We start from the raw sequence: 26268 nt of genomic DNA, 5'->3' as shown, positions 1-26268 counted from the left end.
CTACGTCCTATGGTAGGGAAAGTGATATTGAAAAGAATTCTGGATGGAAATTATTTTTTTTCTCTTGATGTGGATAAATCGTGACCCGGTGTTCACAATTGTGGAAGTTATCTTGGAGGGTGGTCGCAGCGGGCCGTTGAGAAACCTCGCCAACAACATCGTGGCTCATATGAATAATTCATGAGCAGGCGACATGATGGAGCGAGTGTATGCTCCTCTCCAATCCAATTGCACACGTCTCGCTGTGGATTTCACATCACTGCCTTGTCGTTCCTTCCTGACTCATAACCCCAAGCCCCCCCCGCCCCCTCCGTCTGTCTTTCTCCATATCGCTCTCCTGCCTCGCCGCTTTCATCCGCCCGACGTCTTGTTCGCACTCGCCGGAGCGTATTGGACAAAAAAAAAAAAAAACGGAAAGGAGCGAGCCGGATCGTTTTCTTTCATGTCGCTCCAAGTCGAGTCATCCCGCCCCGGACGAAAGCAAGCTGACCTGGTGAGGATGCGCCGCGAGGACTGCAGATTAGAAGCCTACAATGACTCACTGACATTCTAATCTGGACTTTCATCTTCTCGCCATGTGCAACCACGTCCGGTTAAAAGGTGGCAAAGACGAGCTGCGCGAGGCTTGCTCAACTTGACTGTTGGCCACGTGGTCACTTTTTTATAGCCAAAATTTGAGGAGTCATAATCGTTCAGCCATCTATTTTCTGTACCGCTTATCCTCAATCAGGTCACGAATGAGATGGAACCCTATCGCAGACTTTGGGCGACAAGTACAATTTAAAGTTTTAAATAGGGCAGAATGATTTTGGACAATAATCAAATTGCTTTTTTTCCTCCCCTCAATTTTGAGATTGCGATTTAATATGCAATTATTTTTTTCAAGGTCCTCAAGTACTTGAAATCATGAACAAATGCATTACTTGGGGAAATTTAAATCTTTTTTTTTTTTTTTATTACAGAACTTTACCCATGAGTATTGCTTTATTTGGCTGTCCTGTATTAACAATACCATAAAACTTGCACATTCATGTCGGTGTGTTCCGCGCTTGCTGGTGTGACTGGCAAAATGTGTTCCTTCCATAAAGATCAAATTGAGATGATAGATATGCGTTTTCATGCATCTTATATGAGGTAAACGTCTGTAATAAAAACTATTAAAAAAAAAGAAAAAAAAAAGCGAGTAGTGCGGTGTGAAATGGGACTCAGTCCGTAGTAGCAGCGGTAAACCCGCATTCACAAGCGTCCCCGCACATCCCTCCGTTGTGTTGTGTAGGAAGCTGCATGCGCAAAGACTCACCGAGGGATAGGGAGCCGCTGATCAATAAGCGCTTAGGAGGCTAACACTCCCACGCTGCCGCTAAGACTAAAGCTCAAGAAGAAATTAAAAAAAAACAAAGGGCCAACTGGAGGACGAGTTGTTGCCATAGGCTTCATCTCCCATCAAAACGTCCATAAGTAACCTAACGCTCACAACGGCTTCCTATCTTCCTGCACGCAGACTCCTTAGGCTGCCCCGACAACATTTCAAGCCAAGCACAGTGTTTATTCCTGTTGTTATATACTGAGGCCCGCTTATAAAAATGTATTGATATTCTTCCAATGAGTTCATCGACTTTTTGGAGGCCTCAACGTGCCCGGAAGCGCACCAATTTTTGCAAGTGTCTGCATCCGGCCCCAAAAAAACAGATGGATTTGAGAGGTCCCCAACTTGATCCTTGCGTAACAGCGCCCCCGGTGGAATGTTGGAAAACTTTAGCCCCCCCAAGGTCATCGTGGTTTGATTCAATTTTAGTTTTTGAAGTGGGGGAGCTACCCGAGGCGTCCACCCTGGGGGGGGGTCTCCACATAAACGACCCCCCTCGGTCAACAAAAATTTTAAATGATAGTCCGCGGCACTTTTCTAGTTTTGGCTAGTAGGTGGGTCCGCTTTTGATTGAAGTTGAAAAATGGGGCTTTTCAATCAACGCTGAGACGCTGCAAAAGAAGATGTGATGTTGTTCATGTAAACAGCAGGCGTGTCGCGATTAGGAGGCAAAAACACAAAACAAAAACCCCACAAAAGTTGTTTCTTGCCTGCACGTATGCCGAGGGTTTATTTATAGCCTGACGGGAGTCACCTCAAAGTGTCGAGATCAGGACCGAGCCGCAAGGAAAGCGGGTCATCTCGTTGCAACGCCGGTTGTGGCGGGAGTCAAGGAAAAGACGTACGGGGCATCAACACGGCTGTTACCGCGGCAACCGCAGCTCGGAACGTGTCCTTGACCAAAAAGAAAGGAGCTTTATATGCAGATGAACAAGGATTTAGTCGTTATCCGATGCAGACGGGCGAACGCCATTTTAATCGCGTTGAACGATTTTGAAAAAGGGTCTGAGGTTACATTTTAAAATCGTTAGCGCCGTGGAAAGTATCGTATGGTTTTTCTTCTTCCAAATTGCAGCTTCTGCTTTTGGAAAATTGAATTCGAATGATTGTTCAACCCGAGTTAATCTCAAGTGTGTGTCTATCCGCCATTTTTGCTTTTAAACTCCAGTTTCGCCTGACCATGAATAAGCACATATCGGTGACATTGTCGAAAACAGGCACCTCGATTCTGTGCCTGTTATACAGCCATTGACTCACCAAACGACCCGGAGCAGCAGGATGTGGTTTTCTCTTTCTCATGTCTGGTGGCAGGAAACAGGAAGTTGAGTCAGCATCGTCAGTGTCGTCGCTCGTTTATCGGGGTGTCAGAGGTCACCGAGCGCCCGTTCCCCACCCAAAACAAAAACAATATAGGGATCAAGAGCCTGCCGCCGCCTGGTATTGACGCTGCAAAAGTGTCGGAAAGTGAGCTCTCAGCACTTCCCGGTGGTTTGCCTTTGCCCCCCAACGCCCACCCCCCCCGCCACCCCTGCCGCCGTCCCCCTCCGGCCTACTTTTATTACACTACACGCGGAAAGCGATGGAGATTTATGAGTCATGTGTCGGCGCGCAGAAACATTCCGCGTTTCTTAGCTAGAGGCGACCTGTAAGTCACTGCTCCTTAACTCTGTAATCGTTCATCACGCCAATCTCTCTCTCTCTCTCTCTCTGTTTGTCTCTCTCGTCCACCTCATAATCCCAATGCTATTTTTTTTTTGGGGGGGGGGGGTGCTCGAGTTGGAAATGTGCCAGAGATCAGCAAGAGTCAGCCTTGATAACCTCGCAGGCTTTTAATAGAGTTCCAGTTACTTTGTCCGAACGATTGAGTCCGCTCTCCACTTTTAAGCTGTCTCGTAAAGCGATAAGAAAGTTCAGTCAACGCAATATAGTGCGCCAACCAACCTCCGCCAAGAGGCGTCTGTTAGTTTGCGGGATTACAAAAGCACAAGTGCACAAATGGCTTGGCTAAATTTGACAAAGCTTTGCACAGGGAACACAATTTGTGTTGCTTTTCCCCCTGACCGTTTGTGTTGACTATTGCTGTTGAATTTTCTTCCGCTTTTGCAAGAGCTATATGCGTGATGTTTTATTTCTTTGAATTTTACAGGATCTGTTTGATTTTTTTTTTTTTTAATTAGGCATGATCAGTGTTAAAAATATTTTTTTGACATATTTACAGTATCTCAATGAAATAAAAAAATCATATTTCCAAGGATTTTTCTATATGAATTTTGTATCATTTTCCTTGATCTCTGTGTGAAAGTATTGTCTTAATTTTGCGATACTGGTAGTGTACATTTTTAAAAACAGTTTGCAAAAAAAAAAAAAGGCAAAATATAATTTTCAATTCTACGGAATCTCTGCCTGGATGTTTTTATGTTTTGCAAGATCTCTGTCCTAATTACAAAAAAAAAAAAAATTAAGATCACTGTGTGAGTTTCTTTTTGCAGGATGTCCGTGTGAAATTAAATTTAAAAAAAAAATTTTTCTATAGCAGGACCTTTGTGAAATTTGTTTTTTAATTTGCAGGACCTCTGAGTGAAACTTAAATCAAAAACAAAGCCTCAGTCTTCACTGGCTGTCAAGCCTGACTTATTCCAAGTTCCTCTGCAGATCGTATGCATGCTCGCGGCCAACAACGAGGCACTCTAATAAGCGGCCACACGGGCCTTAAGCCCAGGTCCGCACACTGGCTGTCAAATTGGGATTTTTGATTTTGTTTCTCAGGCTCTCTAAAGCGCCCACGCCAGCCGACCATCTTGTTAACGTTTTTGGAGCGCAGGTGGACCTAGCTAGCCGACCAACCAGTGATGCGAAGAAAGCTGCTCAAATTCTTATGTAGCGGAGGAGGGACGACTCACGCCGGACACCAAAGAGCGCCACGTAGTGGTGTTTGTAAATGTGTAAAACTGAAACGGCGAAAAACAGTTTTGCACTACATAATTCTCAGACTTTGCCCATGTTTCCGCAGTTATCGTTAAATACGGATCGTGTCTTTAGAAACTCATTTCTGAATCCTCTTGACATCGTCTTTCGTTTTTCCTGAGTCCAAATATGCTGATTGTCCCACTTATTTTGGGCCAACCGTGTGTTAGCGCGGATGCAAACAAAGTCGGAGACAATTGGTGTCGCTTTCTTCAAAGAAAACCTGCCAGCTTCTCCTCTGCAGGCATTCCAAACTGATCATATAGTGAGCGCGGGGAGGCATGAAAAGACACGTCCGCTCGGGCTTGTTTGATTGTGGAGCGTTTCCATTAGTCAGCGCTGGAAGACGTCGTTCACCTTCTCAGCACAGGAAAGACCATGACTCGGCAACACGCGCGCACACACGCACACGCACACTCACACATGGAGCCCAATTGGATCTGATCACCGTCCAGTTCCTTCTTTTAAGTTGCACTGACACAAATTTTTCGACGGCGCCGCTGGAAAAGCGACGGCGTGAATCAATAAGGCAATTTTCACACGTCGCTGGGCTAACATTCAGGTTATTTACACTGGTGGGACGCGAGTGGGGGGGGGGGGCGTTGGGGGGGGGGCGATTGTTGGTCGATACATTATCTGACCTTATCCCTCCCCGAAATGCAAGCGTCCTCACTGTCGTTCTTAAAAGGCCTTGAGAAAGAACGCGTGATTACCTCCACCAAGCGAGTTTGACGTTAGAAGCCATGTTTGTTTTCATAATGTGAATGACGACATAAAAAGATCGGATTTAAGAACAACAACAAAAATGTCAATTGGGCATCATGCCCTGTATTTGGAATGTAGCCCAAACATCATTCTCCCTTTATTTTAAAGACGTCTGCCAAATAACAAACGTAAATTCAAACGCCAAATTTCACTTTATTTCATTAAGTCATTCACTACCATTGTCGTATTTATTCGTCTTTTCGCAGTCCCGGGAACTATTTATATATTTTTTTTCAAATTACTTCAAACGTTAGGGTAAAAAGAGGGTCTGAAAATGTCTGGCAGTGAATGAGTTCAGGAAGAAGAATTGTAGGACTATAAGTTAATTTTGTTGAATCGTCCTCTACCCCATCGAGGAATCGATAGCCATCACAACGAAGAAAAGGAACAGCTCATGAATTACTTTCATACTGTGTGTTACTTTCGTAACTTCTGTTTCTGCGCCAGTGTCGTAGCTGCAGCAAGCCAACAAACAAACAAACCACGGCCCTTTGCAAAATTTTCCACACCACAACCAAAAATGGTCCGAAACCATCCAAAAATCGGTGAACCAGCTTACATGTGGCCAAACATTCAATTTGAAAATGACCGATTGGCTTAACTGGATGGTAGAATTTGCATCCATGTCACGTAGCCAAAGTTGTCGCCTTTTTTGGAAAGCAAATTTCACATGTAAAGATATTCCTGAAAGTTTGCCACTTCCCGGAATTTCCAGCCCTTCCTGTCATCTTATCTGTACGTCAACCGTCCCTTCAACTTTGGACTCGACGTTGACGTTTGCTGGCAACGGTTCGAGCTTGCGTACGTCAGCCTTTCCGACCTCCCGCCGGCTGATTTGGAAGCAGCTGGCGTCGGCGCGGTTTACGCCGGCTTGACTGCCACGCCCACGTTGAAGCGCCGTTGTCATCTCCGCTACAATTACGCCGGCAAAGTGGTTCCATTTGCTTCCCGGCCGGGATGACTGACAGTCGGAACGGGGATAAGGAAGTCGGGTGCCGCCGCTAAATTGGCTAATGGATGCTGTCAGTCCATTTTTTATGGAGTGTTGAGTGTGTGGCCCGTGAGCTGAGGTGAACTAACAGCTGTAATGTGCATGCCAGCCAGATGCTCCGACATGAACTCGACTATTATTCCTGGCCTGTGTGCTAAAACCGCCTATTTTCTACGGTGGTAATTAGGGGCGTGTACGATTTGACCAAAATGTCTTGGCTAAGAAACACACTGGGATTGATTGATTGATTGATTGATTGAGTTGGTTGATGAAGAGTCCTTGGCGATTTCTTTCTGGGCCGATGGAGTAGTCCTTGGCTCGAAACAAGTCAGAAAACAAGACGTTTGATCAACTCTTATCAGAGTATTTTCAGTTGTTTTTGTCAACAGCGAATTTTTTTTTCCCACTTAAAACAACCCCGAAAAGCGTGTGAAGCTTGGTTAAGTCACCTTAGAATTTAGCCATTACCATAGCATGGTTATAAAACTTTTGGATTTTTCATTCTTAGTTAGTTTTTATTTCCTTTTGACTTAATTTTTTTTTTAATTAATAATTTAATTTAATTAATGAATTGCCTGTTAGGTTTTATTTGTTTTTTTTTTGCTTCGTTTTAGTTTAGGTTTTATTAGTTTTAGTATTAGTTTAAAAAATGTATGGCATATTGTTTAGTGCAAGATGAAAAATGTTACTTTAAGTATTGTGTAATAAATTCAAGTAAACTACAATTCTCAAACGACTGTTCGACCGTCCTTCTTCTATACGGCCAAAGAAGTTTTCTTTTTTTTTCTTTTTTTTTTTTTTAATTTTGCTAATGAAAATGTTTGTTTTTTTCAATTTTAGTTCATTTCATTTGTTTTTACTAACTTTTTTTTTGGTTTTAGTTTTGCTAATGATAATGTTTTTTTTTTCCGATTTTAGTTCATTTCATTTGTTTTCACTAACTTTTTTTTTTTTTTCTTTTTTAATTTTGCTAATGATAATGATTTTTTTTCAATTTTAGTTCATTTCATTTGTTTTCACTAACTATAATAACCTTGATGATCAGTCCACCAACTAGGTCTATTTACCGACGGCGACTTTTTACTGTCGTTGATGTTTACGCTGCATCAGCCATCACACTCTGCTTGTTTATGCCTCTGGCCGTCGAGCATCTTATCAGCCGCCTGAGCCGTTTGATAAAGTCCGTCTTCTCATATGTGGCCAAAACGTGACATTTGGACGGACGCGGACGGAAGGACGAGACAAGCTGTTAAAACAGCCCAGCCTCTGCGCGAGGAAAGATAACCATGATCCAGAGATCGGTTGAGACGACGAGATGGGTCCGTCTTTAACGGGCAGCCGTCGCCTGCTTTTTGTGTCCTCTCCGAGACGTCTCCCGGCGGCGTGAATGCGCTCGTTACGACCCGACACCGTTTTCCCGTCCCCGCCTGTCAGCGTCCAATCGATGTGAGCGAACAAAGATAGTCTTTGTTTTACTGTCTGTTCAGAGAGGAGTGGAGAGGGTAGTAAGGGGGTGGTGGGGGGTACTTACATAGCTAAACAAAAAAACGCAGGGTCGCCCCAGCATGGGCCTGACACTGCGAGCCACATATTAGAGCAAAGGGCTCTGGGAAATCTCATGGGAAGTAGAAAGAAGAGTGTTGGAGTGATCATTCCGCGGGCATGACATCATGGCTGCTTTTGTTGCTGACACCCCAACAATTAGCTTTAGCTTTTTTTGTTGTTGTTGTTGTGGTTGCACGACAGCCAGTCAGGCAGGACCAGACGGCGGCAGCGGGCTCAAGCCCCTTCCAACTGCCTGCCAGCGGCCTGTGAAGTCACATGGCAAACTTTCTGGCTTCTGAGGTCTGAGATTAATCTGTTGATTATTTTCTCGATTAATCCATGAATCAGAATTTTAAAAGCCAGTTTGAATTTCGTAAAAATCATACGAGCAGACGTTTTAAATTGACGGTGCAGAAAATACAAAAAACGCAAATTAAAATTCAGTGACTGCTTTGTTCCGTAGCATGTCTGAGAATTGGCCCAAAAAATGTTGATTCTCAAAACAAAAGCAGGTGTTTGCAAATGTTTTATTTTGATTCAACACACAGATAATCACGGAGAACGGCAGAAATGGAAGGATATTTACTGTTGAGAGGCTGAATTTCTGAGGATTTTTTTCGAGGCACTATTTGAAGGTCTCGAAATGATTAATCGATTTTCAAAAAAGAATCGATTGACTTGATTATCGATTAGTTGTTGATTAATCAGTTAACCTCTGGATTGTTTTCTAACAGGCCTGCCACGCAATTTAGGCATTCAGCTATGTGGCCTCTTGGTCTAAACACTCGGGGGGGGGGGGTCACTCTGTAAACTGAGTACATGCAGTAGATAAGAGACAAAGGTGGTGATATCAGAAACGGGATGGCGGCTGCGTAAAAGGGGAGTGTAGAAAACTGAGTCCTATCATCATCATCACTTGATGATGCAAGACGGGACACCACCCTGGACTGCTCACCAGTCCAACGCAAAGGAATCGTAATCAATCCCGTCGCACCAAATGATCCATTATCAGCGCGTTCTGTCCTAGTGCTCTCATCCCCTCTGTTCGATTTGGGCCTCATAATTAAGAGTGTGGCTCTCGCTCATGTTTGGCCAAGGTGATGTCCAGTCGCTGAAAAGAGAGTCCACCATTGGCAGCTCTTGGCAGGATTTACGCACGGCCGTGCGGGTAAACGTGTGAATGAGATCGTCTGGACGGTTTCCAGTTGAAGCCCTTTCCACCGGCCCAGTGGCTATTAGTCAGGATGTGGTTTGTTTGTTCTCCTCTTTTTGGCCTCTCTTGCGGCTGGACACCAAACCCACCGATTGGAGCAAACATTCCGCCTTGATAAAGGTGGCGCGATATCACCGCTAGATGACGGCGAGCGTTTAGCCGCAATGCTCCCGGTGTCGTCCGCGGACGGAAAATTTGATGTGCGAGTTGACGTTTTGTGTGGGGAAGCATCTTATTTTTGTTTCTTATTTTTCAAGTTCAAACGCAAATGCTTTTTTTTTTTTTTTCCACAAATGATAACATTGAAGAATGATACCGTTTAAGTGTCATTTTATAGCTATGCGAAGATTTTGAAAATTCTGATTTTGAACTAAATTATTTCCCTGGAATTGTTTGATTTGAAATGCCATCGAAGACCTCGTTGAAAGATCTTCTCAATAAATGTTTGATTTGATCCAAAATAGCTTCTTAATTGATACAATAACTTTGTATCCCTGAAATAATAATAAGGTTTAACCTGGAACCAGCAATAAAAGGAGTTACTCAATTCACCCCAAATTTAGTTGTCTGCTTTTGCATTTGAACTCTTCAAATGTGTTTTTAATTTTTGGCTGACACAATTTGTTATTTTTAAATACTTTTATTTTAATCGTGTTTTTTTTTTTTAATTGACTTTTTATTTAATTTAGTTATTTAGTTATAAATGCAGGTTGACTGGTTGGAATGTTTGGCCGGATTCTGTTTGTTCCAGATGTAAATAATTTTTTCATTTCTTTTTTCATTAATATGTCATTATATTTGGGTTTGAATTGAATTTTAATGTCGTATTATAAGATTTTGTTTTATTTATCATTTCAGTTTGTATTTAGTCTTATTTTGTAGGTGATGACGATGCTGAGTAGGAGTTTTTTTTTTTCGCCCCTTGAGGAAAGTCACTGCAGATTGACAGCTAACTATCGGTTGATATTTGATTCCGGTTAGAACCCGGGGAAAGTAAACGCTGCAATTTATTGTCTTGGCAGGCCTGTGAGGGCATCGCGAAGGTGATTACGCGGCAGTCTCTGTTACGTGTTGTGAAGCATTCGTTGTTAAAATCGGCTTTTTCGAGGGAGCGCGGTGGGGATTGGGGGGGGGCGACAAGTTCACATTAACAATAGGCATATCCGTGGAATATATTTGAAATACTGTGATCATGTTTCCCCCTCCAAGCTGCCTGTTTGTGCACTAATTAAAAAGTGGATGCTTCTCTCCGGGGGGGGGGCTTGAACGTTTTCCTCCTCGGCGCGTGTGCGAAATCATCACTTGAGCCGGTTAGGCCTGAGATCCGCCAAGCCCGGGCTGCTCCCTTTTGCGTGTTTTAAGACGGAACGCTTCGTAATTAAGGGGCTGGATGCTGGATGTTTGCACAACATGAATATTGATGAGCGTGGAAAATAACACGGGCGGCAGCTCGTTTATTCAAGCGTCAGGGCAATTCATTAAAATGCGCTATCAATGGCGGCGCTTGATGCGTGAAACGCTTCATGGAGGAAGTTTATTTTGTATTTTTTTTTGATACAGTCTGCTTGTCATGGGCACGCAAACAGTTCATTCGGCTGGTTTAAAGAAACGGGTCGCTACCCTTGAGATTTCCTCGGTGCTCGTCACTGCACTCATCGGGAGCGCTTAAAAGTGAAGAACATGTCAAAAGTTTCGCAAAGGGAATGATGGAAGTTCTTCATTGGACGGTCAAACTGTCGCCCATCCTAAAGCATTTATTGTGCAGGCAGTGTTTAAAAGCGATATTTGGACATTCCAAACTGTCGCTTTAGTTGTTAAATGTCAAATTATTTAACCATCAAAGACAAATTAAACCTCCCTCAAATTGACACCTCATTTTTGCCATTAAAAAAATAAATACATGAATAAATATCACTTCATAGGTACTATTATTCACACAATGACATGAAAGGGTTAACTGTGGTGCTTTGGGCTGGCTTGGCCACTGTAGAGTGCCTCGTTGTTGGCCATGAGTGCACACATGTCACAGAAGGCAGAAACCCAAAGGAGGGGGAATTAAAAATTTTTTTTTACTTGTGACAGCCATCGTGTGGACCGGGGCTTTAGGCTAGCGTGGCCGCTTTCGAGCGCCTCGTTGTCAGCTGTGAGTGTGCGCATATCATGGTGAGAAGGAGCAGGGCGGGTGGTGTATTTTGACGTGACAGCCGACGTGTGGACCGGAACTTCGGTCTGACGTAGTCGCATTAGAGTGCGTCGTCGTGGACAACGAGTGTACGCACATGACGCAGACCGGCGGAAGAGCGAGGAGGGAGGAAATGTTAATATCATTATTATTATTATTATGATATATTTTTTAATTCCAATTTGACAGCCAGCATGTAAACTGGCACCTCGGGGTTGGCATGACCGCTTTAGAGTGCCCCGTTGTGAAGACCTGGTGGGATATTTTGCAGCCATCGGAGGATTTATTTTCGTGAACTCAAACGTGTCGTTGTGCGGCGACATAAGGAAGATGCTCGACGAAGTAACATTATATTTTCCCAGGTCGCAACGATGCCATTTGATTGACAGTTGACAGCTGAGCGCCCACAGCGTTTGAGAGCGGGGAGAAGGCCTTGATTTTTCGCCGTTTTGAAATCTCATTTTCGTATACTTGGCAATTTCAACATTAGGATTTGAAGCTTTAGGGTTTCAGGCTTAAGGTAGCATCTATTGTGGTAGGTGTTAGCGGCACTGAATTAACAATACCGCTTGTCCTTTAGCGACACCAACTAATGGTATGTAGCTCCGCCTCCCGCGCATGGCCAGACTCTCGGGCTGACTGCTCGCCACAATTAACTGCGGTCTGCAGCCTCTCCAAACAGCTGTAATCCCCCGGCCCCTCTTACGACATAAAGCGTGACGAACGACAGAGGCCTTTCCCTTCATTACCTCGCCTCTAATCAAGCGCATTGAGCGATAAGAAAAGTGTCACGGCGAGCCCGCTTATTGACAGCCTTAACCGCGCGTCCGCGTTTGATCCCCCGACAAATGGCAGACGCCATTGATTGCTGCACTTTGGACCGTCCCGCCCAGCTACTCCGCGGTGTCGGCCGCTTGCGGAGATTACCCGGCGAAAGACGACAGCGATGGGTTTGCCGGCGTGCCGTATAATGCGCCCGTGCTGATTCATGGACCGATTAATTAACTAAATACATACTGGTCGTTGAACACTTAGAACAAAGATATTAATTACACACAGAAACGTGACTGCCTCGTGTAAGCCGACCTGTGGATGGTGGCGGCGTGTAGCGTCAGTGGCCAAAATGCACGCAATTAGAGTTCGTCGGTGGGCGATCAAGGCAGCTGCTGAAGAAAATATAAATACTCTCCACTCCTGTGTATATAGATAGTAGTTTAAAACAATACTTAACAGAATTTATAATTACGTATGTTGAACTACCTGCGTATGAAATAGTGAACGGCGTATACGAAGTGGGCAAAATGCTGGCAAGTACGCAATATTAGATATGGGGGAAAAAAAAAAAAAGCAAGAATTTCATCACATTTATTTACGAAATATCGATTATATAATATAATCGTACTGGTGGCTCCGTTCGGGCTAACATCCGTGAGCTTCGGGTGGTTCGACACGGTCAAGCGGTGGGCCCGGGCCGGCGGGCCACCATTCATGTCGGACCCTGACAAAATCGGACGGCCCATGAATCCGTCGGGTCCCAATTTGAAGCCAGAACCGAAGAACTAGAGAGCTAGCAGGACAGACCTGCTAAGCACTCGTCCGTAGTGCTGCCATTAAAAAAAAAAAAAACGGATCAAGTAAATAAAGAGGGCGGGAGTCAATTTCGTCTGTATCATAGCAATAGGGTTAAAGTTGTCAGTGAAACAAGAAGCCAGATGGTGGAAATTCCCTTGTTGTCATGGTGTATTTTTTTCTTTTTTTTTTTTTTCATCACTTGCTTACAAAACCATCGTGATGCTTGGAGACGATCCCATCTCAGTCATGATTAGTCATGCAGACAGATCACGATTCATGTAGGCCACGCTTGCCGACGTTGGCACAGGTTTTGCATGCGGGCGTCGCAGCCCAGCGCAGGAGCCGCCGCTTTGGCTTTCAACCCCCTTGAACTTTTGTCTACAGCTTCAATGCCGTTTGGCTGTTTCATTTCCTGGAGGTCGTACGTTGTTATGTGGGAAAAAAAAAAAACAACAACAAAAAAAAAAAAGCCTACTCTGACTTGTTGGCTTCCTTTCTGCTTTCCTCCCCTTATTTTTTTCCACCCCCCCCGACCCCAAGCATGCTGCATGGAGCTCACCAAAGAATTGGAGTGAGGGCGGGGCGAGGATAGAAAAGATGGTCCAGATAACCTCAAATTCAATCTGTGCTTCACGATGAGGCGGATTAAGGAAAATAGAAGAAGAGGCAGAGCAGTTCCAGACGTTGACATTTGGCTTATCTTTGGCCCCCTTTTGTTGTCGTTAAGCTCTCTCCCTCTGACGTGAACAATTTCAAGCTGCGGGCTGCGATGAACCAGGCCCTGCGCTTCCTTTTCATGGCGAATCCTTCAAATGAGTCTCCCAACTTTGATGCAAACCTCCCCCCCCACTTCCCCGTATCACATTGAAGAGGTAAAAAATATTTCGCTTTTAGCCTCATCCAGCTGTCGAGGATAGCTGCTTCCAGTACGGGCTCATTTTGGCAAATTTGCCTCGGCCACATTTCGACCAATTCATATCGCCTGCAAAAGCAAATAAAGTGCGTTTAGCTGTCCCGTTTTCAGACGGGTGCTTCATTTTATTTGCAGATTGACACCGTGTGCAGCCATGAAAACGAAGTAAAATTGAACAACTATCCGTCTTCATTATGCACACAAAAAAAAAAAAAAAAAGACCTCGTTCCACTTGTCAAGGGAGCTGATCTAAGATTCAAGACTTCAGCTTTGTTTCTTTTTTTTCCCGAGGCTTTGGTTTTGTCCGTCCTGAGATTCAGGTCTTGTGTGTCTGTAGTGTAAATGTGTCCTTTGTGCCGCAAGAGTTCTTTTTCAGAGTCTTAGACAGAAGTCGTTTCTTCCTGGCACCATCGCCTTGAAATTGTACATATCATTTCATAGCAGCTTGAAATGAGTGTATCTTACTTATGTTTCTTGCTAAATGGCTTTATTGTATGGCTGCAGCTAGCTAATGTTTTGGGATCCGGAGAGCCTACTGAAAATTCGATCCAATAATCAAGCGTTTGGATAAAAAAAAAAAAAAAAACATATAATTTTGCTTGGTTAAGAACAATTATGTATACAGAAGAGACAATTACATTTAGTTGATAATGACCCTTGTAAGGATAAGTGTGGTCTGGATAATGGTTGGATGGATGAATGACCAACTGTTGCAAATTGTGCATAGCAGCGAGCCGTATTTCCTTCTGTGGAAACATTATTGAGATTTCGGGCTATGAGACAAAGTGACGTGACGTTAGAACCACGGTAGGGATTTTGCCGACTAAAAGAGCATATTTGAGTCAGCCCGGTTTGTTAAAAAAAAGTAAGTGGGAACTGCAACTTTGTCAGGCTGTCAGCTAGAGTATGCAATTATTTCCTTCTATTAAAGTGCCTTTGAAAAGAAGTCCGACACTTTTTTGCCAGCCTATATCGGTCTTTCGCTTAACTGCTAGCTGCTAGCCACTAAATGCTAAACAGGCACCATATGTCTTCGTCACTGTAATTCATTTTATTTGACTTTTTTTGCGTCCTTGATTAGCGACTGAACATCATTTCAGGGGGATTTCTTTTTTGTTTATTGGTGGCAAGGGTTTGTGATGCAATATGACCCGTGACGAACGATCCGTTTGTCTAAGTACAAGCCTTGGAATTCGCCCAAACAGGCAGCTTCAAATGGAAAAAAAAAAAGGGGGTCATGTTTAGGACTCCACTATCACCTACTGTGGATTCATTTGCTAGCAAAAAATTGGGGCATTATCAGGCACGTTGAGGCCCGGCAAAACGCGATTCCTTTATGGGGAAAAAAACTACAATGAACACAACAATTCCACAAAGTGTTGAATAAACATCACCAGTAGGTTTAATGTTCACATTTTCAGCAGTTTTTAATCCAGGAAAAGTCGAATCCACCGCACGCAGTTTACTCGACAGAGGCTATTTGCGACCGTCTTGAGGCCACCGGCTCAATGCAACGCTCCTTGTGTAGCATTGCTCTTGTTTTAGCCTGAGCCCCCATCACTACCCCCCGCTAATATTTAATTGTGCAAATGCATGCGAGGGAAGCAAGGCAGTATATTTACATATTTGCATTGATATTCCATTCCCCGCGAGGTAATCCGTCTTTCCTCTTGACCTAATTGTGTAACGTTGTTCAGGTGTGTTGCTCCTTGGGTCGAAGTTCAGCAAACTATTAATTAGGTTCAGAGCGCCAGGCAGAGTGCTTGTTTTTGTAAGTGAATAAATCAATCACCTTTTGGGGGGTTTCAGCACATCGCCCACAAAAATACACTTTTTTGCAGGTGTGTGTGTATCTCAGTGAATATTTATACTTACATACTTTGATGAACTCCGACAAGGAAATTAGCTCAAAAGAGCATTAATAGGAACCAGGCACGGACAGATGGGTGATGTTAATTTGAAAAACTTTTTTTGTCCGTGTCATAAGTGGGAATGGCAGCAAAGTGTGTTAATCCATGTCTGTCATAACTGCAAGGGTAAATGTGAACCCATGCCTGAAACGGAACAGGAAGTCAGCAGTTTGGATGTGAAGGAGCCATTTTGGGAGCGAATTCCGGGGCTCCTAATTTGATGAATTTAAAACGAGAGAATTTCGACAAATGGCCCTCCAATCGCAAGCAGGTATCTTTGTCAGATGGGTGATGCTAGATTGTGATTTTTTTTTTTTTTTTACCTCATCTAATATGTTCGGTGAATGGCATCAAAGATTGCTGATGACCATTAGAAAGTTTTTTTTTTTAATTTGTTTGACCACTAAGCAGGAAATTGGGTGGACATGTCAATCATAGCAAGGAGGCACCAAAAAGTCAAGGACCCAGTCTTGACATTTTTACAGGAAGTCAGTCATTTTGGGTGATTGCCTTCACTCCAAACTGCAACTATGCAAGCAAATGAGTCCCAATTGGAACCAAAACATATGCTAGAAAGATAGCCAAGGTTAATACACATTCAATTTTGTTCAAATTATTGACTATAGACATATCCTATGGTATTTTTCTGACAGTTGAATATGGCAACTAGCCTCTCAAGCCATGATTTTGCTTTCCCACGATTTTACTCTGTTTTGGGCCGCTCATTATCACACTTCTAAATAGCACCAAGGAAAGCTTGGAAGTCAGTCATAACACGACATGCTAACAAACTGAAAATGAGCCTGTCCTGCTTTTATTCCTTTTTTTTTTTTTTTTTTTTTTTTTACTCAAGAGGAGATTAAAGGGAAAACAGAGCAAAGTGAAGAGGCAAAGGCACAGCTAATCTAAAATTATTTTGCTCATCTCGGATCAGGTAAACCTTTATCCGCTTTTCCACAAGGCTACCAAAGTATCATTATGACCGACCGGTACCCCAACATGGACAGCATGTTGCAACTTTTGAGAAATTTTACAATGGAAATGCAATATAATCCACACAAAATTGAACTGAACCGCTTGCTGGATACATGGCCTTACTCTTTTGACCGCAGTAGCTCTGTTTTAATCACATACAGTATCTGCAACATAAGTCAAGCCTGAGCTAACGGCTAGCAAATTGTAGCTGGATGCGCAACCAGACATAAAAACAAAATAGGTAATAGCAGCTAAAAAGTGAGCCTGTGGGATGAAGGGCACCTGTTGGTCACAGGAGCACTTTCCTGTGGGGAAATTTTGAGGATAACCACTCTGGAGGAGTAGTCAGCATCTCAGAGACAATGTAAAAATGAGTGTGCGTGCATGCATATTTTCCTTCCTCCGCATCACTAATTCTAAATGTGTGCGTGTGTGTGTGTGTGTGTGTTTGTGTGTGTACTACACTCTTTCCTCAAAAACCCTCCAGGGTGTCGAGTTGCGTTGGAGTTCATCCTCAACAGGGAAAGAGTTCATCCGTTTTCGGAGAATCATTCCCAGAGAGCATTGTTGTTATTATTATCAGAGAGGTTGCAGCTGCACACAAAAGATACTGTGCGGCTAGCCTAGCTTAGCATGAGGAGTAGTAAACGGCTAGCCTTGGGTAGGATTACTTGAGCATGAAATGGGCTCAAAAGCGCAAATTGAGACCAAAGCAGTACTCGTCAAAGTCAAGCCATGTTTCATTTTAGCGATGTTACAGCGTCGGGCATCAACCTCCATGAAGGCGCACTAACGGCAGTCGGGGGCGGGGGGGAAATGAGTGATGGTGTCTTCCAACTTCTTGGTTTGAGTAGGACGATGGACAGACTGCCCCCTTTAACCCGATCATCACCAAAACTGTAATTATGTATGAATGTATTTATTTAACCATGTTGATCCTGTTGAGATTAAGAACCTTTTTTTTTCTTTTTTTTTTCCAAGAGACACCTGGCCAAAAGAGGCAGCAAGCAAAAACACAAACGTTACAAACTTTATTTTGGATGAAACCACCTATAAGTCATAGCTAAGACTAAATTGTTCAAATTATCAAATCGATTTAAGGATAGCAGTTCCCTGAGCTTTTAGTCATTCTGCAGGAGATTCCAGGCTGAGGGTGCCGAGTACCCAAAAGCCTTTCTCCCAATTTCTGTCTGAGCGTTTGGAACAGAGAGCATAAAGAGGTCCTGAGAACAATGAATGCTGTCGGGTTCTTCTCTTCCTGATAAAGACTCCTAGATAGAAGACAAAGAATCGCCTTATAAGTCAAAGGGTCCTAGTGAATGAGTGATGTGTTCATCCACCACCCGTCCAAAAATGTTTTGGAAATGGTAGGACCTTGTACTATTTACTGTTTTACTCAAAGTCAAATGATTGCTAATGGTACCGCCTACGACATTGCCAAATCCTGGTAAATCGGCAAACGCTGTGCTTTAAGGCTAAAAATGTCACCTCGATGAGAAGATTGTTCACTCTCATCACAGCGACAACTGAAACGGTGTCAAACGTCAACGCATTCTACCATCTGGTTGCTCGAGCTTATCTAGGTCTGGACCAAGGGAGTGACGGGGAAGCGGCATTTTAAGGAAGGCTGCCCAGATTTATGTGGTGCTCAGGCTCCACCAGAGGGACAACGAGGCAGACGTCGCCAACCTCCAGCATGTCCTAAATCTGCCCCCAGGCATCCTCCTGCTTGAGACGTGCCCACAACAACAACAACCCAAAGCAGCGCGGGTCTGGGAGACATCCATTATAAATAGATGCCGCGTCTTCAGCAACGTGAAACGAAACTTTTTAATTATCCCAGGCGGTGATCCTGAAATTTCCATCCGTGCACACGGCAACAACAAAAACAATGTGCCAGCGTGCCGCTGTGTTTATTCCCAACAGCAACCTCTGCTGCCTTTTCAACTTGGATTAACATGTCCTCACCTGCAGGTTATGCTTCATAGTCATTGGCATTATACAATGATGTGTAACAGCCTCAGGCTGTGTTGTTTTCATGGCCACAGCAGGATTACGTGTGCGATAAGGACCTCATAAATATAGTAGTGAGGGTACAGGAACTCATTTTCCTCATTTGCGGGTATCAATGGAAATGTCTGTCCCCCAGGATTAAAAGTCGATATCGCGATATTAAAATTGCAGCAATATATCGTCGTCGTCGTGTCACGATCTTAATAGCAGCAAATCTGTTTAAAAGCCCAAGTTGTTTTCCATTTGTGCAGTTCCAGCACCCTCTGGTGCTTAGTTTATGGGTGCCGTTTGATTTGATGCATTTTTTTGCCACCTATAATGGATGGGTAGATGTTTAAGACCTTCGCTAATCGGCAGATAAAGAGGCACACAACACATTTGAGTTCCTCCACAAATTGCCCTAAAAGTTCACAATGTGTACGAGCATTAGCAAGTAAGTGCCTCAATATTAGGTGTTTGGTCAGGGTAGGTCATCTATTTCTCTGTGAATGCTGTTATTATGTGAAAAAAACTGAGCATTGTTTTTTGTTTTTTTTAAATATCTCCTTTTGTCCATGTATGTACACAAATATTAAAAGGTTAGCAATATCCGGCTTTCGGGCTCATTTTAAGGGGGGAACCTAAAATTCATTGACTGATACATTTCCTGGAATTGATGTCAAAATGGTCCTCTTCATGTAACAATTGGTCAACAATAGGGACGTAACGATTCAGACAAAAATCGATTTAAAATCGATTTTAACTGCTTAAAATGTGCAACAATGTAAAAAATAATACAATCGATATTGAAATATTGACCACAAAAGGATTTCTAATGATAACTCATCAAATCGTCAAATCTATTGTACATGTATTTATTTGCAGGTTTAGGTCTGGCACTAACAAAACACTGATGAGACAAAAATGTAGTTACGCAGTCAAAATCATTTTTATAAAAGTTGCAAAAAGTTATTGTTTGAGACATGGTCAAAATGCAAATGTTAAAATAAAAGCATCTTTTGGTTTTCAAATGAGCCTTTCATTTTGTTAATTTTAGTTAGTTTTAAATGGAATTGAATCGAAATCGGGCACTGAAAATGGAAAACTGAATCGAATTGGGGCTTGAAGGAATCGTTGCATCCCTAGTCAACATTAATTACCTCTGCGTTGCGGGGCTTCCAACAAGAAGTTCTCAGAGGGAAGTCATTGGCTGTCATCAGCAGGTTGCAACAGTGACAGAGCCACTGGAAGAGTCACAGAAAGGCCTAGAAGAGGACGCCACTGAAAAAGAATTTGTCGATTCGGAGCTCCAACAGCTTTTGCCATTCAGTTCCTTGTTAGAGAAGTTGCGCAAAGAGTACTGAAACATTGAACAGTTGGACGTGGGTTCAAAAATTTTAGGTCAAAATTAAGTTCACCTATAAACCTTCGAGTGCATCTCATGTTCACCCTGAAATTTCACCCGGAAGCCACCATCCCGAAACTTTTGTGAGTAGTGTTTCAAGCGTAATGTAACACTTGTGCCATTCAATCCTGTTCCTCCAGGGCCTCTGTCTTCCGTTTCTCCCTGTTGCAACACACCTGACTCAAATGATCGTTATCCAACTTCTGCAGACCTTGCTGATTATCTGATCGTTTGAATCCGTTGTGTTGCAACGGGGAGGGTTGAAAAAAACAGGACGGCGGCCCTCGAGGAACAGGATTGAAGGCCCGTGTCCCGAGGCGTACCTGGCACGTCTTTAACCTGAACCCGGGTGATGAACCGTGATGCAGTAAAGCAGCGCCGTCCAACCCCGCGCTTGACTATCGCTATCGACTGCCGGTCTCAACTCAAGTCCTCCTTAGCGAGGCCGTGCTGACCCAACACACATTCACACCCTCGCGTTCTGCGCCTCCCTACGCCATAAAGAGCCCCCAGACTCAGGCAGTCTATTTCGTTGATGGATACGGTATTGACTTTACGGCCTCCTGCTCCATCTGCACGGGAGCCGACATGGTTGGTTTCCCGCGTTCGGAGGGAGTTAGCTGAGGCAGATGGATGGGAGCGAGAATCCATAACTCTCATTTGGTGTCTGCTCCCCTGGAAGTTTTATGGCCACCAGGCTGATGGGATGTCGCGGTTTGGGCGTGGGCGGGGGGTCCGCCCCTCAATAATCCCCCATTGGCGTTTAATGTCTCGGCTGAGGATGACGAGCAGCTGGGTAAATATAACGTTTCCGGCTGCTAAAAATTGGAATGGCGATGAGATTAAATGGAATCAAACTTTAATGATGCCCCGGAGAAGGTTGGATGATGCTAAGTGGCGCAGGCAGAGCATTTGCTTATTTTGACGTTGTTTTTGAGGGCAGGTTCCTGTGAACGCGGCTCTGTCGAAACCTGTCTTCTTCCTCGGGATTTCCGTCTGTTCCGACCATAATCCTATTTTGACGATACCTACCGTTCTTTTATAGTGTCAAACCCGAGATCCCGACCGATACGTCGCGGCTCGGCCCAAGAGAGCTTCGAAATAAGGACCAATTTTGGACCAATTTTCCACCGTTTCAACAAATTCGTCTAGTTTCTCAGTGGAATCATCGATGATAATCAGTCCCTAAAAAGATTCATGACACATCTCGGTCCTCCCGTGCTCAATCCCACTATGGGAAAATGCAATGTGCTTGACTTGAGCAAGGTACAGATTGCTCAGACTCAATCCAGATTTTAGGTGTCGTGCAAAAAAATTGTTATGGCAACTTTGGACTCATTTTCTGCAAATTAAGGGTTACTCTCATATTTTTTATGTAGATGTAGGTTGGTGTGTATACACATGTGTATATACACATGTTACTGCGTATATCTACATAGGTTTGATTCTAAATGTTTGCCGTCAATGTTATACATTAATGGCCACATTATGCCGCCGCCCCTGTGTGACCTATATCTTTGCTACTGTAACAATGAAAATTTCCCCACTGTGGGATCAATAAAGGCATTCTTATTCTTATTCTTATTCTTATTCTTAATAAATTACTACGGTGATTAATATCATACCATGCTCAAAATAGGGACGTGTACTGATTTCCCACAAGTTTAGACTGCACATACACCGGTCCTGTATTAATAGTTTCGTTTGCCGCAGCCAACCCTGGTAGAGCAAAACATCGTATTTTCCGGACTATAAGCCGTACCTTTATATAAACCGAACCTATGTCTTATAATTCCGGTTAGAGTGCCCCTAGCGGTGGAGGGAAAAATCCGCAGAATAGCCTCACTTTATATAAGCAGCATGGTTCAAAACCTAGGAAAGAAGTTGCGGCTTATAATCCGAAAAATACGGCAATTTCGCTTTTGCCACTGAATTATCTGTTCAGTGTATTAGTGGAGGTAAACTTTGGACACCTTTGTTTACAGGAAAGTATGCTGTGCTTGAGCATGGCAGAGATTTAGAACTATAAATTGTCGCTGCCGTTTGACCACCATTTATGCGAACAGCACGAGGCTGTCAGCGCGGCCACGCCCACTGGTCCACTATCAAAACCGCTAAACTAGCCATCATGCAACTCTGATAACTTTCCAGAGTCTGCTTCACTTTTTAAGCTTGCCAAAAAGTCCCTCCGTGTGCGCTTTGTAACAACCCGTAATCGACTCATTTGTCTAAATAGCAATGTGTCCCCTTTCACGTTATTGATGGAGGCCGGCTGAGGAGGCACAGGCTGGGCATTTGCTTTTTGTTTTTGTGCGGCTCACATCAACTCGTAATGGTCTTATTGGATCAATTAGAGCGTCATTCTGCAAAGGTGCTCGGTAACTCATGATTTAGACAGCCTTCATCAGCTTATTGGACTCGTTAATAGGCTTAGTCAGCCTGCCTCTGTTTGCGTGCGCGTGCGTGTGTTTATGCTATTTATATATTTGGGGGAGGCGGGTGGTAAATAATCAATACACATTTAAAGGTGTAATGGGTGTGAAAATATTTCCTTTTTAGCGGCTAGCAGGAAGGAAGCACTTGTCTGAATCGGTGCTTTTCAAAGGTATTTGTCTTATTGGTCGAATAGATGCCATTCCGGTGTTTTCTGGGTGTTGAATACAGAGTAGTTATTCCATTGCACATTGTGTAAAAATAAAAACAATTTTGGTGGAAGTTGCTGGACGGAAACGCTAACGGAAGGCCGTTTAAAAATGCTTGGCGGACTGGCGATTGCCAGAGCTGGGCATTTTACTCAAAATTGAGCGACCGTTATTCCACATCCGTCTGCAGCGTGGGTACCCTTCCATTGTCCGTCATTTCCCTTTTTTTCCGTCCGCCTATGATTTTAGTCGGCCGGCCGTCGGCGAGTTCGACTAAACTTTCAGTAGCACCTCCCAGTCCAAAGGGGTCGCTCTAGGGCACTTTTCCTAGTCAGACATCAGAAAAGTCCGACTTCCCATCTACCTCGAATGCAGCACAGTTTTCGCTGTCCTGTGAAAAACACCTTGGTCCATTTTTTTCATTTTTCTTATTTTTACATGAATGGCGTTTCTGCGTCATTGACATTGCATTAACGTGAACATTTTAAAAAATTCCAAAATTGGACATACGTGTTTTTTGCAGGACTGCGACGATATGAAAGAAGGCTGGAATCGGCCCTTTATCTTTCAACTTCCTGTACTTTTCTATGCTTCAATGTTTTTCCAAGACAATGACGTTGATGAAGACTTGGCCCCTTTATTAGCCTTTATTATTTGTGAACGCAGAGGGGAGAAAGGCAGTCGCTGTCTTTCGGTATTTCTTTCCCAGAGTTCTCTTTGACGAAACGGAAATGTAGCGATGTACCCTTTATGATGTCAAGAGTTCTCTATGACGAAACAGAAATGTAGCGATGTACCCTTTATGATGTCATGCAGTACAAATGTCACAAGGGTTCACAACAACAAAGGTACAGAGGCTGTTGTGTGATTCAGAGAGGCAGAGAGTGTCAGTTGCTGTTGGTAAAAGGAAGACCTAACTGATCTGTTGACAAGGTAAGCGCAGTCTTGAACTCTTTCAAGAAGTACAGAGACGCACACTTAAAATATTGATTTAGCTTTGCGGTTGTGCTTTCTTATTTAGGACTAAATAGGATCTTCCAATGTTCTGATGTGTGAAAGTATGCTGCAATGGTCTGAAAGCACACAAATAAATGTTCAGGGTTTATCGTAAAACTCACGTTAGCCCATTCCCACGTTAGGTTTGTACCAGGATGTGTTGAGTTCTTATAAGGCGTATGAAGTATACACAAGTATGAGAACATTTGATTTTTTTTTTTTTTATAATGTAAAAACGTCTTGACCCAGACTTTCATCATTTTTGCACCAGTGGGCTAAAAGTGTATTTCTATTTGTACATCTTTTGTTGTATGTACTATGGACTATATGGTATAGCGGTGGTCGTATTTTTCCCCCCACCTCGCCTAATTCCTGTAGTGAGATGAATTCTGAGACTCAACACTGTCCTTTTGCTTTTTATTGATCTTTATTTTTCTGCACGTCCGCGTTCCGACGTCACAAGGCACCGAAGCGTACACAATAGCAGAGCCCGCCGTTGATGCGATGAGACTATCGTCCTACCTTAACCGACTCAAAAAGAACAGGCACCGCTTCTTTAACACGAATACTACTCGAATCCCACAGCGACTTAGAGCCGTCATTTTTTTCTTTGATGAGACAGTCCAAAATGTTTAATGTGCATGTAAAAAAACCTGAACGTGGCTCAATGCTAGCAAACCACGACCGATCGCCACCAAAACACATTGGCGATTGCTTTGATGTTTTCAGAGATTGAAGTGGGCACAAGTTGAGGAATCGCACATGAATTTTGGTGGCAAACGATCACAGTTTTCCAACATTAAGCCTCTCACCTCTTCTTCGCGAATACGCGCAACCACACACGTAAAACCAATCCCCCAAAATGCCCCAAAACGTTGACGATTGATAGAAATTCTCTGAAGTAAAACGTCTTCAAAACAATGGCGCTCAACATGAGCGGGCGGCGCGTTGCCCTGTGAGATTTTACCGGAAATGCGTCACGTCTCTCGGTGCCTATAGTCCATTAACCTTGCAGTTGGTGTGTGCCTCCTTGGAATCTGGTGTGCTGTGTAAGCTAAATGCTTGAAATTCTCTCCTTGTGTCTTCCAAGTTCCCAATGGAGCAGTAACATAAAGGCCCACCCTTCATTTGCGGACAAAGTGGCCGACAGTTCACTGGGCATCTTGATACCAAAGAGTCGAATCACTTTCAAGAGAGCTGTAACAAAAGAGTCGAATCACTTTCAAGAGAGCTGAAGTCCAAAGCATGCATTGGCAAAGATACTTGAAAGTGAAATGGCACAAGCTATTCATTTCCTTCTTATGGGTGGCACTGCTGATCTTTTCGCTCCAATACATATGGAAGTCCCGTACTAAGAGTGGCACAGCTTTGGGCAAAAAGACACAAGCCAAGACTAACCAAATGCAGGTTGGAGACTTGAATGGCACTCAAATCCACGGTCATTTTCCTTACATCATCAATGAGCCGGGCAAATGCCAAGGGAGTCTGGCAGCGCCATTCCTGGTGTTTCTCATCCTCGTGGATCCTTTGCTGGCGGAAGCAAGGAACGCCATACGACAGACCTGGGGGAATGAGAGCTTGATACCAGGCGTGCCAATCGTCCGAATGTTTCTTCTGGGAAAACGTGAGGGCAAGGTGGGGCGTCAACTGCAAAGGATGCTCCAGGAAGAGAGTCAGAAATTTCATGACGTAATCCAGCAGGACATCTCGGATACATACAGGAACCAGGTCCCGAAGGTCATGATGGGAATGCAATGGGTGGCGCGATACTGCCCACGGGCCGCCTACGTCATGAAGACGGACAGTGACATGTTTATCAACACCGAGAACCTGATCTTTAAGCTTCTCGGACCAGAGCGAAATCCCAGGAGGGACTACTTTACAGGAGCCGTCTTTCGCAATTTTACACCCTTACGGAACAAAGAGAGCAAATGGTACGTTTCCAAAGAGGAGTACCCGGAAGACAGGTATCCCACCTTCTGCTCTGGGACCGGCTATGTGTTCTCGGGAGACTTGGCTCTCAAAATTTACACGACGTCTTCTGTTGTGCACCGGCCCTACCTGGAGGATGTGTACGTGGGACACTGCCTGGCCAAGCTTGGGGTGGAGCCCATCAAACAAATCAACGCTTTTCTGTTCAACACATACCGGGTGCCCTTCAGCGGATGCATATACAACCACCTGATCACATCCCATGAGATTAAGCCCAAGGAAATCATTCAGTACTGGGAGATGGTACAGAGGCGCAAGACCGAATGTGCAGTTAAGACTTAAACCTGGGGAAGGTTAAAAACACCTGATGTTTTGCCTTTATTTAGAGTCCGGGAATTTCTTTGTGTCTCTAGAAAAAAAAATCTTTTGAAATTAGCGTGGAAATTTTACGCTAGACTTTTAAGTTAGTGAGGGATATACAAAATGATCACTGCACCTGTTGGTAGCCTGTGACAAACTTATTTACCATTATGTTAATGTATTTATGTAACTAGCTGTCCGCCAATGTCAGTTCTCAATTGCCCTACCTGAGTAAATAAAGTTTTCAAAACAATAAACTATTTAAACAAAGTGCTTTCGCAACTCTTCGTTTGTGTCATATAGCTAATGAACATTGAATGAATGTGTGGCAGCAGATAAGGCACAACAGAAAAAAAACATTTTCTGTTCAAAACAATGAGAAAAAAAGTTTACCCATTTAAAAAGAGTCGAGAGATTTGTCGTTTTTATCATAGCTACACATCGGGCGTTGGAAATAAACGCATGGGATAAGGCGGCACCACGTGTGTTCTGTCGCGTAGCGTGCATGCGCCACAGATTTGCTGGGTATTCCGCCTATGACGGAC

At 43.7% G+C, this 26268-nt stretch overlaps 2 protein-coding genes across 4 annotated transcripts in view; both read left to right on the top strand.

Moving 5' to 3' along the window:
- LOC147143121 (mannosyl-oligosaccharide 1,2-alpha-mannosidase IA) overlaps positions 1-26268 on the top strand; it is a 124549-nt gene that overhangs the window by 18571 nt on the left and 79710 nt on the right. The gene's annotated exons all lie outside the window — the stretch shown is intronic.
- LOC147143122 (beta-1,3-galactosyltransferase 2-like) lies at positions 23124-25993 on the top strand. The gene is made up of 2 exons (XM_086037402.1): positions 23124-23368; positions 24522-25993. Exon 2 carries the CDS (start codon positions 24677-24679, stop codon positions 25703-25705), a length of 1029 nt encoding a protein of 342 aa, XP_085893528.1. The 5' UTR covers positions 23124-23368; positions 24522-24676; the 3' UTR covers positions 25706-25993.

The sequence above is a fragment of the Filicampus tigris genome, chromosome 8 (genome assembly GCF_054856515.1).
Source record: "Filicampus tigris isolate MCC_2025a chromosome 8, RoL_Ftig_1.0, whole genome shotgun sequence".
Taxonomy (NCBI): Eukaryota; Metazoa; Chordata; class Actinopteri; order Syngnathiformes; family Syngnathidae; genus Filicampus; species Filicampus tigris.
The sequence above is the reverse complement of the archived record's forward strand: the minus strand, read 5'-3'. Positions and strand labels throughout refer to the sequence as shown.